At 35.9% G+C, this 17694-nt stretch overlaps 1 protein-coding gene across 8 annotated transcripts in view; it reads left to right on the top strand.

Annotated features, from left to right (window-relative positions):
• The window catches only part of ATP7 (copper-transporting ATPase 1), a 248616-nt gene that overhangs the window by 159495 nt on the left and 71427 nt on the right, over window positions 1-17694 (top strand). For all 8 annotated transcript variants that reach the window (XM_069835393.1, XM_069835392.1, XM_069835398.1 and 5 more), the window contains 6 exons: window positions 1365-1722; window positions 4443-4610; window positions 8045-8208; window positions 11101-11330; window positions 14906-15095; window positions 16449-16682. In XM_069835393.1, coding sequence (XP_069691494.1) covers window positions 1365-1722; window positions 4443-4610; window positions 8045-8208; window positions 11101-11330; window positions 14906-15095; window positions 16449-16682 — 1344 coding nt within the window. The remainder of the gene's footprint in view (window positions 1-1364; window positions 1723-4442; window positions 4611-8044; window positions 8209-11100; window positions 11331-14905; window positions 15096-16448; window positions 16683-17694) is intronic.

Genomic DNA, 17694 nt, shown 5'->3' with positions numbered 1-17694 from the left:
TTATACCTTTGAGATTGAAACGTCACAGTTTTATGTTGCCTTTTTTAATAACTGCTACAATGAAAGTGACTTCACCGAATGTATATTATTGTCTTTGTCAGTTCATATTCTCTTTGCAACAATGAGTGCTGCCCTGCAAAAATGTATAACAGTAAGCATTTTAATTATCGCTTGTGTTTATTTGACAAGGCTACAATGAGTGCGGGTCTAACATTATTTTTAACAGTTATTTTTCTTTCAGTTTTCATTGCGACGTTGTTGTAGCTAGCTAAATATTTCATATCGCAACATATCAGTACAACCAAACACAAAAATGCACTTTCCAAGGCTACTGGGAAGAAGATTTCTTTGCTTCCAACAGTAATTGCAACATCGAGTCGAAAATCTCAATTTGCATTCGACTTGTGTAAAGCATTTCTTGCTGCCGAAATCCCTTTGTGGAAAGTGCAAGATTGTGGGTCTAGTGCAAGGTTTTTGTAGGCCTAATTGCCTTTTATTGCCTATTTTAGCTGTTTATAATGCCTTTTTGCCTGCCTATTTTTAGCTATTTATGATGCCTTTTTGCCTGCCTATTTTAATGATTCATAATGCCTAAACTTCCGGTCTCTGCTTATCACCAATGCAGCAGAAAAATATTGCATCACATCATCTTCCTCGGGAGTGCAACACTGAAATTTCTAAGGCAAATGTTCCAAGCAGTCACAAAACAACCAGAAGTTGGTGCTGGCACCAAGAATTAGAGCACCATACAAGAGAAGACATGAACTCATCGTCTCTGAATTGTTTAATTTAAGAAGGATGTTAAATACTGTTTAATTTGATTTGGCCAGTTGTTGGTGGATTGGTTAATTGTTTGTCAGTTGATTTAGTACTTTGTTAGTCAGTTGATCTGTTGTTTTGTTAATCGATATCCAGTGTTTTGTTCTTTAATAGTAAAGTCATTAACTATCTTGCTCCTAAATATTTCTTAAAATATTGTCGCTGGATGCTAGATTTTTACAAAGTGCTGAAAGATATATTTCTCTCCTCTTTTGATTCATTACATAAAACACAACTTGGGGATTATAAAGTTTCTATCCCATATGCAGTAAATATTTTTCAAGGCAAAGAAGGTATTGAGTGACAATTCTAAGTTTTGCAACAGCTCATCTTCAAGAATAAGCAGAAATTAGCCTAAATTTCGAACATTTAGGTTTTTCTTCCATTTTAAATTGTTTACACTTTTAGCAGTTTTTATTTCTAAAGGTTTTAGCAAATTCTCAATTTATCAAGTTTCTATCGATGTATGAAGAATTTTCATATCTTATTTGATTTTACTGCCCTCTTGTGCATGTCAGTCCAATTGTTGATAATAACTTTTTCAGGTAATTCTGGAAGAGAAGGCTGGGTACATCCATTACAACCCATCCACAACGAATCCACAGTCCATATGCTTAGCCATTGAGGACATGGGATTCGATGCGTCTGTGTCATCACCAACAAAGGATGCCACATGCAAGATACATGTGGAAGGAATGACGTGTACTTCCTGTGTTAAGAACATAGAATCTAAGATTTCAGAGAGAACAGGTGTAAAATGTGTGAAAGTTGATCTGGAGAAGAAAGAAGCTCTTGTGACATTTTCTCCATTGGACTTAACGTCTTCAAAAATTGCTGAATACATCGGTGAAATGGGGTTCGATACCTTCGTGAAAGGAGATGGTGGTGTTCAAGAAAATGGCGGTATGTATAGACCTACGACTAAAGTAACATGCAAAAGTCAAAATGAGAGGGTAGAAATATAAATTGTCTATTAATTTAAGGAAAGATGGAAAAAATTAGACACTTTAAGAAAGAGTCTTATTTACAAACGCTGTGTTATACAAAATTTACATGAAATTAATTATTAATAACTTCACTACCAGCTAAATTATTTCTCTTCTGACAGAAGGCAGCATTGTCATTTCCGTTAAATGCCCCATGTGGCACCTGGCAAAAAAATTCTTATCTTACTGTACTAGCTAAGTGAACATGGTTTTCATGGTAAAATATGTCATTAAGTCTCGAAACATGAATGCTGCTGTTCCTCTGAAATTATCTTCTGCTACTACTACACAAGTCGACATATCAATTTCTTTCATTGATGGCTTTCGTGTACTTGAGAAACAATTAATTGTTGAGAATTAATCTTCATGAAGGAATGGAAAACTACGTACATTGTTAGCATCATTTATTCATTTAACTTCACATTTTTATTCAGGTTTATCACATAATAGCGGACTTCTGAAAAACATTGATGTTCAATATGACTATCTCCAGCGTGGATGAGGCATTGCAATGATGAATCATAGACTGTCGCATCCACAGTAGCTTTCTTTGTGTCTTTCAAGTAATGTTACAGGCCACTCTGATTCTTTGCAGGAGTTCATCTGCAGCGTCTACTACAAGTTTTTCATAGACATTACCTTCGATTCTTTTAAGAGGAGCTGCCTATATTTGGCATTTTAAAACAAATATTATGGTTTGTAACTTGTAACATGGGTGTTTCCTCATCTTACTATTCTCAGATCAGATTCTTCCTACAAAATTAAATTAAGATAATTCTGACAGACTTGCCCAATGTCCGGAAGAAACCTTGATTTCTCCTAAAGTAGATGTATTCTTGTATTGCTGCTGTTTGTTTACATTCGTCATTTAGTTTAAAAAACTTCCACATTTTATTTTCGATATTTGAAGATATCAATCCAAATAAAAATTGTATCATTCCTCCTTTTGATTTACAAAATTTGAGTAGCATTTGTTGCATTGTTTAAATGTATCGACCCTTTTATTGCCAGGACTCGTATAAATCTGTTTTTGCATGTTTCGGTTATCTGTCGCATTAATTTTTCAAAATCTACATTACTTGAGATTATAACTTTCGAATTTACGCTATTTGGTTGTTATTAATTACTTGATTTGATTTTTATTTGCTGTAGGAATTACAAGCATTCGTGGCATTGTCAGCATACATAAGAAATTAACATAATTTAATATATAATACAATGCAAGCTTAATTCTAAGTAAATGCAAAGCTACTACTATTCATTATAATATTGAAGCACAGTATAAAGGAATGGATTACACAAGATAATATATATTATATTGCAAACTTAATCCTACATAACATGCCGACTTTGTTTACAAAGCCCATTTGGGAACATTCAGCTTGATCTCTTCTTCTAGTGTTGAGGCGTGTGTGATACAGGAAAACAGTCCTTAACAACTGCATATCAGTTAATTTTGTACAATCATCATTTTGTTTTAATTGATTTTCATGGCTTTGGCATTAGAGCTTCACAAATCCACTTCTTTGAAAGTGATGGAAAGAGAAACTATGACTGAAGTATCACATGAATGCGACTGACGACAGAGTTTCGTGATATTATTTCATTTTGATTAATTATCTTAGATTTTGGTTAGTAGTTATTAAATAACTAAATTTTAAGGTTCGTTAAAATCAAAGGACCAAATTATTATAAGAAAAAAATCAGACCTGACAAAGAGAAAATTTTAATCAGCTTTACACTTTGAAATGAATTTTCCCAGATGCTTACCAGTACGTCGAAATCAAGAAAGAGTGCAAAATTAGAGGAATACGTAAATTTATGGCTGTAACAAATGGTCTGAATATTGTACAGAGAAATATCAGTTAATTTTGTATGGTCATTTAAAAGAATGACAAACAAAAGACTTTCCAGACAAAATGAGATGATTGACTGATTGATTGATTGATTGATTGATTGATTGATTGATTGATTGATTGATTGATTGATGGGTCGGTCGGTTGGTCGGTCGGTCGGTCTGTTGATCAGTGGCTTGATTTTCTTCTGCTCTCTTTTGAAGTTGTTAAAATTGGTAAAATTGGCTTGTACCATGCTAAAAATTAATGTAGTGTAATATTATCATATCACCATGGTTTATAGTGCATACATTCTTGAGAATAAACAAGCTTTCAGTCGCTGCTCATATATTTTTAAAGTAAATTGATTTATATCTTTATATTATATAATTATTATATTAGTAACCAAACCCATACACATCAAATTCGCGTGCAGTCTCTTAATTGTTTTCACATCTAGTGTTGCATGTCTCTCCTTCTCCCGTCTCTACTATCTCTGCACCATTACAGACGACTGCCACACCTCCATCCTAGCTGCAATTGGAACATGGTCAGAAACAAATAGTCTTCCCGCCATCTTCAGTTATTCGTGGTTAGTCCTACAAGAGATAAATAATTTGTAACAATTATGCAATGGCATAGAACAGACTACAATGTAACAGTGAAATTATTGATCTGATATCACTGACAGGACTGCATCGAAATAAAAATAGGGATATAATTTTATTGTGGGTCACTCTATATAATTATTATTCTTAACTCCATTATCTTACTACCACTAATATTTTTGTGTTTGTTATAGGTGTCAAAGTGGCAAGAGAGTCCGTCACAGCCAATCCAGTGATGAAGTCCGGTGCTGGAGACATGTCATCAGATGAAAGCTATCTAGAGAAATGTTTCCTACACATCAAAGGCATGACCTGCGCTTCTTGTGTAGCTGCCATCGAGAAACACTGTCGCAAGTTGCATGGTCAGTATGATTTTTCGTAATTATTTCTGTGACTTTCCAATATATATGTGTGTGCGTGTGTGCGTGTGTGTGTGTTTTTTTTCCTCTCTAAGTTTCATTCCCTCTTATTCCTGCTTTCCCTATCTTCCCTCTTCCTCTTTTCTCCACTCCTACCCTCTGTCTTTCTTTCTTCCCAAATGTCCCAATTCTTGTTACAGTCCGATTTCTGTGAGTCGCTATTTTGTCCCGATATTAATGCAAGTCCAGTTGCATACGTTTCTAGATATTTTTAATCAGACTATTCATGAGAAAAGTTGAGGATGGCGTTGAAAAAGGAAAATTGAAAAATACCGATATTTTGAATGGTGTAGTCCAGCGGTCATCAGCTCAGAGCACCCTGAAGCTAAAGTCTCTTACCCGCAGAGAACACATTGCACTATAGAGCACTCGTTGCTGCTGGCGGGTATGCTCTCTACCTTTTTCTGCTGCACAACGGGGCACACAGGATGGCTCCACTTACCCTTTACCCATTTCAGCGAATGCTGATGACCACTGGTGTAGTCAATAAGCAATAGGCGACTATCGCCATATTAAAATCAATTCTGTTAGTGTGAGAGGAGAAAGGTTACTGTTTTTAATATATATTTCGTGATGGCACAGCATACCACAGTACAAATTTACATACATGTGTCCTAGAAGTTGCTATAGTCTTACCTGAACTTAATTACACTCTTAAACTTATTTTTCCAATTTTTATAAATTATGACAAGTTTCTCTGGGTTCACTATTCAAGTCATGCTCTCAATTGCGAGAACAAGAGCTGATTACCTCATTTGGTTTTAGATCAGTGCATAATATTACATTGATTATTACCGAAGTTGGCTGTACTATTTAGTTTAGTTATATTAAGTTTTTGGTTATGTTTATTGATGATTCTGGTGGCTAGTCAATTCATGGTTCGTTACAGTATAATTAATCAATGTTTTTTTATTGTTGTTAATGGTAATGTTGTTTTATACTTTTTGAGATCATTTGGTTTAGTTGTATCCCTAGAACATTAGTGGTCGGGAGGGCAGGAATCGAGTGTGCCCTGGGTTAGGCAGGCGTTGCTCTTAACATGAGGCAAGAGGAGTTCATTGGCAGTCACGCATTCGCTAGTCTCCTAGTGTAGTGGTTCTTAACCTGGGATCCACGGACCCCTTGGAAGTCCTTGGATTGGCTTTAGGAGATCTGTGATAATCACATATATATTCGCTATATTATTTCACTGTAAAAGCAGAAGCATATCTAAAATTGTTTCTCACTTTTTTTTACATTTCTTCTAGGGAGAGGTCTATAGCTTTCACCAGATTTTCGAACGAGTCCATGACTCATAAAAGATTGAGAACCACTGTCCTAATGGGATTGACAAGAATATTTTATACCTTTAAAAAGTTGTGTATATATATTTACATTATCTAAAGAACAAAATGTTTTGCTTTATGCATTTCCTTTTATGTTTATGGCAATAATATTTAATTACTTTATTTGAATTTGTCTTTTCAAATTAGAGATTTCTTTTTACAAAATATTTACATTATCTCCACATCGAAATGCTATTATGATTTTTCTTTATGTATTTTCTTATATGTTTTGTTTTCTGTGTTTTACAATAAGCAGGGAAATGCCTGAAATAATAATTTACTTTTCTAAAACAGCTTACCTCATTGATGACGGATTGCTTTAAATTTTCTGTTAATTGCATACACTCGTCTCCAACAGTATTATATGTTTGAGCATGCCTGGTGTTGTAATGTTGCTCAACGTTTTATTTTTTTTACTATATAGAGTGTCCACATACCAGGCAGTTGGCACATTCGCCAGTTTTTAAGGACAGAACCCATTCCTCTCATTGGGAATCTGTTGTTGTTGTTGTTTTCTAATGCCAGGCGTTTGACAATAAAGTCATTTGACCTCTTGCATTCCAATACTTTTCAAAGATATTATCATGGCCAGCCACTGAAGCACAGATTTAAATTGGGAATCTTGAATCACTTTTAATGTAGTGCCGGTACTTGTTCTGTTCTCTTTGTAAATAGTTCTCTTATTGTAACATAAAATACTTCAATCTTCCGTAATTTCATATCTAGATAATTATTTTACTTTTAATTTGTACTTCAGTAACTAATACTTTCCTTGTTCTTAAATTCTACAATAAATTGTCCTGTATTAATCAGGTACGGTAATGTTTTAGTACATTAGTAGTATGCCCACCATGAGCATATCTGCCCTACATACATATTTGTATTTAAGGCTGAGTTTTCTGAGAATTTGTGCAAATATATACACTAATACCATTCCAGTGTAAGACACTCTAAATGTTCATGTTGTGTATCAATGTGTGAAATTTAATATCAGTTGATCACGTGTGCTATGATGCAGTGGTAGCATTCAAGCATCTAACCCAAAACCTACTACATAAATGGTACCTCTTCCCCTTTTTTGTTGCTGTTGGGGTTTTAAGCCAGAGGATGCTGATTTCATATAGTGTCTTCTTCGATGCGGATTTGCATTGTCTTAGATGAAATAAATTACTTTTGAACCTTCTTCTGCCGTTTACTAAACAGAATTATACATTGTCGTACATATTCAAACTCCTTTATATGGCATAATCAAAACGAAATGGAGTTGTCAAGAATTAAAGAAGAAAAATGCAGTAAAGCATAGCAGTATGCTGTTGGACAGACCATAAATTGAATGGAGAAATAATATAAGAATTGAAGTAGTCCCAGTTTTAGATAAAGTACCTCACTTATTATAAAAAAAGATAAAACATACAGACTGAAACATAAGAAAGAGGCTATGAAATTATTAAAAAATATAATCTGAAAAGAAGAAGACGGCCATCACAATTGCCATCATCGAATTCATCTTATTTTTCTTTGTCTTAAATTTTGAAGAGTCTCTAAGAATGATAAATCTCCTCATATACATAAATTTACGGCTGTTATTGTGTACTTGAACGAATGTTGCAATAGATGAATCACATAGATCTGAATTTTGTTTGGTTTTTCATATGTGTGAACTGAGAAAAGATGTGTAATGAAAGTGAAAATGATAACAGCAACAACAAAACTGTCTATCAGGAGAGCTCTTCTCACTAGGTATTGACATTTGAAGCGTCGGCTGAAACAACGTAAGTTGCAAAATTTTCATTCGGCATGTTTCCGTGTGTATGTCATGTTACCTTGCTATACTCCTTGGCTTGCAACTCTCCATCAATGCAATACGTGGGATTTGTCCACCCAAAAGTTTGCTACCCTGGAACAACGTTGTATGTGTACACATTTTTTTCAGCTCCTGTAAATTTTGCCAAATGTAACTTATAACGTTGTTCCAGCCGATGCTTCATTTATCAAGGGCAAGATTAGTCTTGTCACTTACCAATTCGTTATTGGTTTTTATTATTGTTACAGGTGTGAGTGGCATTTTAGTTGCACTGCTAGCCGCAAAGGCAGAAGTCAAGTATGACCCCAACCTTATCCAGCCTGTCGACATTGAGAAATCAATAACGGACCTAGGCTTTCCTGCCACCTTGATCCAAGAGCCAGGCACAGGCGAAGGGGAGATTGAAGTCAGGGTAAACAATAAAATTATTATACAACGAACGGACAAGATCTCTCTTGTGACTTAAGTGGTAGTATAAGGTCATTCAGAAGTCACTTCAGACATTAAAAAGTGTTAAAAATATAATATTTGAGGTAAAAAAAATCATTGTGTTGGCCAAACAATGGGATTAGGTTTTTACAAAACATTGGGAATATATCCACTGTTCTCTTGTTCAACAAACACTGTTCTTACTACTACACCATGTACAAACAACATGGGGGTTATGGATATGGATCGACTATCGTTTATCAGCATTTCTGGTGCCATTTTGTGTAATCATGGAGTGCGGAGCATCATGCTTTTATTGTCGAGACATTTTTCAAGAATTCATTTGTGAAAGCACAGCATGTCTTTTGTCTCCATTTTAATGTTGGCCGCCACGGAGCTGTTCCTAGTCTTAATACCGTATTGAGATGGGTAAAAAACTTTCGATTAACATCATCAGCTTCCAATAAGAAACCACCAAGTCATGTTCGAAGTGTACGAATGTCAGAAAACATTGAGCGAGTAAGAGAGGCATTTATGAGGAGTCCACATCAATCAGCTAGATGGCAGACTACAGCGCTGCAACTTGCAGATCGTTCTGTGCGACGAATCTTACATTTAGATCTCAGGTTTCATCCTTATAAACTCATGACTGTTCAGCAATTATGCCTAACTTAAGACATTGGCGGATATAGTGTTCAACATTTTGGCAGACGAAATGGTTGTGTTCATGAGTGACGAAGCACATTTGCATTTGAATGGTTATGTAAATAAGAAAAACTTTGGATACTGGCCGCCCGAAAATCCTAAAGAACTACACAAGCGGCCATTTCACAGTGCAAAGGTTGCAGTTTGGTGTGCCGTGTCTAGATTCTGTATCATATGCCCTATTTTCTTGAGGAGAACGGGAACACTGTGACAGTGAATTGTGAACGTTATATCGAAATGCTGACTATATTTCTTCAAACACAACTGCGTAGGCGTCTTCGTGGGATTTAGACAGATGGTATGGTTTCAGCAAGATGATGCCACAGCTCATAAGGCAGAAAATTCCATACCATTCTGCGTCACAGGGCACATAATTTCTCAGCACAGCGATATTTCCTGGCCTTCCATTCGCTTGATCTTATCATCTGCGACTACTTTCTGTGGGGTTACCTGAAGTCAAAAGTATACGTAAACAGGCCCCGAACAATCGATGACCTGAAGATTGCCACTGTCCAGGAAATCGCCAACATTGGTGGTGAAATGTTGGAAAGAGCGACACGTAACTTCAGGGAAGGACTTGAAGAGTGCATGGAAAGGGATGGACAATATTTGAGGTACGTAATTTTCAAGACAGCCTAATGTATGTAGAAATATCCAAATGGCACACATAGCCAGATTTTTCGGCATTAATAAATTTGTTCTGATATACATAACCACTGTGTTATTTCCATTTGAAAACCGTCCAACTCCTTTGCCGCATCTTGTATTTATAACGCTTTAAAATTTGAAGTAACTTTTGAATGACATTATATTTCTTGTTAAGTATGAAGTAAGATCAGGATTTCAGCCTTAGCAGAGAAGTGGAGATTTACCTCCCTCCTGAGGAAATGGGTGTATGTCCCTTGCCTTTTGTTGGCTTTCTCAATGACCTATTGTCATACTGACCATTTAACCAGGGAGTCTTGTTACAGGTGAATGCTTCCTAATGTTTCGTAATGTTAATGTTAATGTTATGTTTTATTTTATTTAACGACGTTCACAACTTTCGAGGTTATATCAGCGTCGCCGGTGTGCCGGAATTTTGTCCTGCAGGAGTTCTTTTACATACCAGTAAATCTACTGGCATAAGCCTGTCGCCCTTAAGCATACTTAAATGCCATCGACTGGCTCGGGATCGAACCCGCAACCTCGGGCATAGAAGGCCAGCACTATACCAACTGTGCCAACCAGGCCGACAATGTTTCATAATCCCCACAAAAGAGAAACAGATTGGTCAGAGAACTTACTCGTTTAAAGTAGAACATTACGATAAAGATGAAAAAGAAGCAATGAATTTAAGTGTAATAACTGCTTGGTGAATTTTACAGTTGCGTAAGTGGAATGATGGATCAATCGATTGGATTTAATTATTAATTCGTGAACTGTGTTGTAGATGGGTGAATGAATAAAGTTTCATTGGTTGGGTGGTTAGTTTAGTTCAAGTGTTATGGTGAATAAGCAATTTATTTATTTTATTTACATTTATTTACTTACATTATTTATTTACATTGAATGTAACTTCGAGCCTTATATTATTTTGTAATTATTATTTAATATGTTTGCATTAATTTACTCAACTTCTGCTTGTTATGACTGTATAAATTTTTTATTAGCGTTTTTTTAAATATTAGTAAAATTGTATGAGCTTCTTTTGTTTCTGGCTAAATGGAAGAGAAGGCCTGATGGCCTTAACTTCGCCAGAATAAATAAATTATTATTATTATTATTATTATTACTTATTCGTTAATTAATTCATGCAACTATTTATTTTATTTATATATTTACGTATTTCTTTATTTTAATCCTATTGCCTAAGTGACTGCTGAAGAGAGGAAAGTGGAGAGAAGAAACAGAAAGGAAAATAAAATGAAATAGATAAATGTATTAAGAGAGGGAGCGAAGGATGAAAGATATACGGGAGAAGAGTGAATGAGTCAGTTGATCGATCGGTCAATCAGTGCAGTTTCGTGTTACTATCGGATTTTGTTACAAATAGTAAACTACTTTAAGATTATAATTTTCACAAATACTAGTTGTGAAAATGAAAATTGCAGTGTGAACAACTCCCATGAATATTTTTTTGTATGAAATAAAATCGCCCTTCTTTTTTTTTTTTTTTTACATAAATCAGATTACCGGCATGACATGTTCGTCATGTGTGAACAAGATCGAAACATCAGTGAAGAAACTCAAGGGAATAAACTCCGCATCCGTAGCTCTGACAACACAACGAGGCAAATTCCGGTATGATTCAGAGCTGACAGGCCCTAGGGACATCGTGGAGGCAATCCAGAGGCTGGGCTTTCATGCATCCCTACTCAACAACAAGGAAAAGGAGTCCAGGGGGTACCTCGATCACAGGTAAGAGCAACTAATATTTTTATGAGAGATAGGATGGTCGATACCACAGTTTCTTGATACCAGAAACTTTGCGTCATTTACCCAAGCATCACTGTCTATGAGCAATGCACAAAGCTGTAATTCCTTTTGTCACCATAGATGTTGTCCTCAGTGTACCATAGGAGGTGAACTATATAGTATTATATGATGATAATGATGATGATGTTGATTAATGGAGCAATGGTGGAATGCTGATAGGAGGAATGGGATTACTCCGCAAAAAGACCAAACATAGTCTTTATCCACCACAAATTTATAAATAATGTTTGAACACAAGATAATTTTCGAATGACAAGGAATCAGTTCAACATGACATAGAGAGCTGAGAGCACTTAATTATTCTTTTAACTTGTCCAAATGTGTTCTAATCAATAGAAAAATGTTTTTGGATAGTGTAAAAAAACAACACATCTCTGTAAAATGCATAATAAAGTTGGATATACCACATGATTCCATAAAATTTGATATCATGGAAGTCTAATTCATTGCTGAAACGGAAATAAAGAAGTAAAAGACAAAAAAAAGTGAACCCCCCTAAAAACTAGAAAATATCGAGTCTTTTTCCCAAAAGTACTGATTATTATTATTATTGATACTCCCAAATAATGAAAGTATCGAAAGGATCGAGAACCTCTCTCTTCTTTCACCCTTTACTTGGTAATCATTTTCAATTGAATTACATATGGAATATATTCCTTATACTTTTAAAAATAAGACTTTTGACTTCATTTTTATAGCATACAGTTTATGTAATTTTACACATATTTGTATAAGTGAATACAGGGTGATTAATAAGAGAATCAGAAACATTTTAGGGAGTTGTAGTATAGACTGTTGTTTGTTGTTTAGTCAACTGTCCGAAGACAGGTCTGAATCTCAACAAGTGATACCAACATGACATCACTTATAAAGCAACTAGGCCAGGAGGTAATAGGATAGGGTGGCTAGTTCCTTTCCCCCTCCTTTGTATACATCGCTGATTAGCTACATATTCCACTAATCAGACTTCAGATGCATACAAACAATTGTTCTTCCTCTGACACATATCATCAAATGAGATGTACTGCCTGATAATAGATGTATATATCAGCCAGAACCTTAATCATAGATATATAGACTGTTCTGAGTAAAAAACGTTCATATAAACATCTGTCCTATTTTCAGTGGGGGTGGGGATACAGTTACTTAAATGCTACTCATAATTACTCTTATAAATGATATGAAAAATGTCTACGTACTTTTGACTTTTTATAGAGGAATAGTACACTCAGCGGCAAAAAAGAATGGGCCGGCCGACAATTTCTAAGTTCCAGAGACATACATTGCGCATGCTCGTCTCGTCAACGCCATAGTTCACTAGGTAACACATAATTAAACCATTTAAATTTGCTGTATTTTGTTTAAGAGGCTAAAATATGTAGTTAAATCGAATGGCGGGTTGATTCTAGATACATCAGGGCCCTTGAAGAGTGAAATAATAATAAAATTGATAAATACAAAATCGACCGGAGCGAATATGAACAGGAAAACCATGTATTATGCCGAACTGATATAAACAGTTGCAGTAGCGTAAGTTGTTACGGCATTGGTATATTGAACACGTTAGTACTAGTAGCTCAAGGTTCGAATCTCCCCCAATCTTCTTTTTTTTTTATTACAAATTTGCCATCATATGTGTCTCGCAAAGCTATAATTATGTGGCCATATATCTTAGAATATGCCCAAACTCTAATAAAGAATAAACCTCCCTCTCTCTTTCAAGCAATACTGCTTTCTGTTAATATAACGTTCTGTCTCGTCATTACGCTTGAAGATGGCACAGAAACAATAACTCATTGCCCTGGTTCCGACAGGACTTCGATTGGAGAAATGTCATTTCCTCCGACCAGGTAATTGTCTCCAGTAACATTCTGTGTATGCTACTCTACGACAGGACTTTGATTGGAGAAATGTCATTTTCTCCGACGAGGTAATTGTCTTCAATAGCAATGATAGTACTGCCCTAGTTTATTGTATGAATGACCACCGATACGCTTCGCGTGAGGGTCGCGTGTTGGGGGTGGATGTCATATGATGGGGCAGGACTTCTGGAACGCATCCACGGTCTGTTTACAGCAGAAGTGTACAAACACATTTTGGCAAATGTAATGATCCCTTCCGCCCGCAGGATAATCATCCGATACACACCGCCAACCGGATTCAAAGATGGTTTATGAGGAGGCGTGATGTCGACCCAGTCGACTGGTCTCCAAATACACCAGATATGAATCCGTTTCAAAATTTGTGGGCTACAGTCAAAAGGATCCTACGCTCTAATTGGGCAGAACAACCACCCGTTCGGACACCTGAGGAATTGTGGGACAGAGTTCTAGATGCAAGGGAGAAGATGGCCAAGAATTTAGACCTGTTTCATAATCTTGTGGACGAGATGCTAGTCCCCACCACAGCCTTGTTTTGTTAATATATTAACAAATTGTTTGTTTTTGTTAATTTAATTATTTATTTGTGTTTGATATGCGTCCGTTTTTTAGGATGTGAAACAAGTATTTTTGTTTATACAGGCCAGGTCTCACCTATTAAAAGCCCACAGATGATGGGCAATAATATTTTTACAAGGCAGGCATAACGAAGTTTGTTAACAAATGCCATTTCACATTTAAACTAATAAATTAAGTAAAAGTTAAAATAATAAAAAATAATTTTACCGTACCAAGAGGTGAACTCACAACCTCTGGCATGGATGTCAGATTTCTTACCACTGGGCCACACACTGCTCGTAAGGTTTATTACATTATGGACGAATGACTTTCAATGAAGAGACACCATAGCAATGCCTTGCACTGGGTTACGTTTACACGAGTGAACCGCATGATAGAACGTAGCATTTCTATCGACCAAGAGTCGGCCCATTCTTTTTGCCGCTAAGTGTACATATCATTCTTCTGAATTCATCTGAGGGCGGCACTCTTCGTAATGGGCGTAGAAAAGCAGCTGATATTAATTCCCTAGGCTACGAGAATGGGCATGCTTTTCCAGCATGACAGAGCTCCTTACATTTTACAGGTGCACATAATCTGAAGCTCACATTCCCTAAATGATGGATTGGCCGCATTGGTCACGTGCCCAGACCTTACTCATGTCGATTTTGTCTTTAGGGGTGGGTGAAAGGCGAAGTGTACAAAAAAAGAAGTAAACACAAGGAACGAATTGGTCGTTTGCATTACGAATAGCACTGACGACCTCAGAAGAGCAGCACTTATTGTTGTCAACAAAGTGAAAAAGTACATTTTATTTTACCAAATGAAAAAAGACAGCTTTTAATTAAACCACAGTAGCAAGGGAAACTTACGAGTAAATATCACTATATGATAAAGGGAAAACTTTACTTTCACTATGTACCGTATATGAATGAAGGAACTTTTTATTTTGCCACATAAAAAAAAAAAAAGATAACTTTTCATATCACCACATACAAAAGTAACTGTCCATTTCATGCTTGTCTGTGAATGGTAATGCACCTGTAATCTGTTTTTCAGAGAAGACATCAGAAAGTGGCGCACTGCATTCTTGGTATCGCTGGTGTTTGGTGTGCCATGCATGATCGCAATGATGTACTTCATGATGAAAATGTCACTGGGCCATATGTCTCACTCCGATATGTGCTGCATCATTCCAGGGTTGTCGTGGGAGAACCTCATCCTTTTTATATTCTCCACACCCGTCCAGGTACAATACAAATAGTTTATGTCTGGGATCAGAAATCTTCGAAAATTAAATTGATTTTGAAGGGTTGCAGGACGTATTTAGTAAAAAAAAATGCTTTAAATATTGTGGTAGAGAGCTGTTATTTTTGTATGCTTGCATGCGTGTTTTTTTAATTATTTTTATTTTCAGCATGCTCCATTTAATGTGGAGTAATACTATATGCATTATAATATCCATTTTACAATTTACTTTACAAATAAAATATGGTTATGGTGTACCAGATATTATACAAGATGGTGGCATAGTTCTAAAACTATTTTACAATTAATTATTACAATTTATCCGGTGGTATAGCACTTTTGAAGTAATTAAACCCTTTAATGTATTTATTAATTAGGTCTTCTTTTTTTCAGTGGCCAGTTCTCATTTCTTAACACTATAGACAGGTGCACGCAACATGTGTACACATCTGATTCTATGTATATATGTGTATGTATTTGTAAAGATTCATTAAATCAGTGCACGAATTAAATCATTAAGAACATAACAGCGAGATTTCTCTAAAAAGGAAATGGAAAAATATATTCTGCCATTTAAATATAAGCGCTAGCGTGCCAAGGAAATTACTTATTGCAAATTTCAGATTGATTAAAGGCCGTGACTGCATGATAAAGTACGTGAAATTTCTCCTCCAAGTGGTGAGTATTTTTATTCTCATAATCATGGTGCACTCTCTGATGTAAATCTACATTACACAAGAATGACGACGATGATTATGATTGATGAGTAAACTGTAGAATGCTGGTAAAGGATGTGGAAGTACTCAGGCAAAATCAAAATCTTGTCCCCAGCATCATCTTTGTCCACTACAAAATTCCAATTGACTTGTCAGGATTTGAATTACAACAATAACAAAAATATGGCCATGATTATATCAATGTTAACAGTATTCAATAAACTGTTGTCGAAAATGGCCATAAATCATTTAAATATGTGCTTCTGCATACATGGCTTGTTCGTCTAAAATTCAGGTAGTAGGCCATTGATGATACAAAAGAGGTGAGTTCGGTTGGCACCGTGAATCGGGTCTCGGCATAGCTCAGATGGAAAGAGCGCTCAGTGCGCATAGCTGAGAGGTCCTGGGTTCGATTCCCGGTGCCGAAACAAATTTTTCTCTAATAATAGGTATCTACATGTTGACTACTTATAGAAAGTAGTCTTGATTATTCAATAAGGATGGCGAGAACCTCATATACAAATATAGGACTATTAAACTTTCACAGGAAACCTACCTGTACTTTTACATCAGATTACAAGTTACTTTAAGAACTTTGCTTTCTGCACAGATTACATGTTAGTTTTTTGTTTGGGCAGTTCTTTGGAGGTTGGCACTTCTACGTGCAGGCATGGCGTGCACTGCGGCACCACACCACCAACATGGATGTGTTGATTTCCATGACTACGACCATCTCGTACATCTACTCATTTGGTGTGCTGCTGGCTGCCATCCTCATGAAACAGAGCACTAGTCCACAGACATTCTTCGATACACCACCCATGCTTCTCGTATTCATATCTCTTGGACGCTGGCTGGAACACGTCGCCAAGGTAATACCTCAAATGAAAACAAGAGTTAACTAGACATAAGTAATGCCAGAAACAAAAGAGTACAAAATATTACCAATATATTGTCAAGACAATACCAGAAACAAAAGATAAATAAAAGATGATCAAACATGTTATCAAGATAATGCCAGAAACTGAAAAGATATTATCATAAAAATGTAAGAGATAGCTTAAAGTACTGTCAACGCCAAAATCAGAAGATCATAAAATATGGCCAAACATGTAAGATTATAAAAAAAAAAAAAAGTCAACTTCATAACACGCCAAAATGGCCCAGAGGATGGCGAGAGGTTAAGACTCTCACCTTTACAGGCAATCGGAATTTAATGACAGAAAGGATGTCAGTTCTACATGCCCATCGCCTTTGCCTCCAAGGAAATGCCCTGGTACTCCTTTCTGTTGGAGGCTACACCCCAGGACCATAGGACCATAGTGTGGCCAGAAGGATTACATCAATGAAAAATCTATGAACCCAACGGGAATCGAACCCGTGACCTTACATTTTAACAATTGAGTTATCTATTTCTAAACTGTAGAATTGTCACGTGAACCTTCTTCAGGACTTACCTGTTTGCTGAAATTACTTCTAAGAGAGATTGAATAACACAATCATTATCATTCTGGTGACCAATTGGAAGGTTCTGATTTCATCATCAAGTCATATAAAGTAGCTTCATTTATTTTGTACAGATGTTACGTCTGATTAAACATTATATACTGGAAATAACTAAATGTGTTAAAGTTATCTTGTCGTTAAACAATTTAAATTCATTGCATCTGAATAAAAGAAATTAAGTTAGTTTTTTGGCTCATTAGTTTTTAAAGTTTTTCGATACTACGAGCTGTTGATAGAATTAATTACATACTCTTTGATTATGTGATATGTATTTAGTGAGTTTGATGACATGCAGAAATAAATCTTGCCGAGAGCGAGAAATGGCATAACATTGTTGTCTTTCTCTTCCTAAATCAGGGTCAGCATGTTTTATGTGCT

Source organism: Periplaneta americana, chromosome 9 (genome assembly GCF_040183065.1).
Source record: "Periplaneta americana isolate PAMFEO1 chromosome 9, P.americana_PAMFEO1_priV1, whole genome shotgun sequence".
Lineage (NCBI taxonomy): Eukaryota > Metazoa > Arthropoda > Insecta > Blattodea > Blattidae > Periplaneta > Periplaneta americana.
Note: the sequence above shows the minus strand (reverse complement) of the source record. Positions and strands in the feature narration are given on the sequence as shown.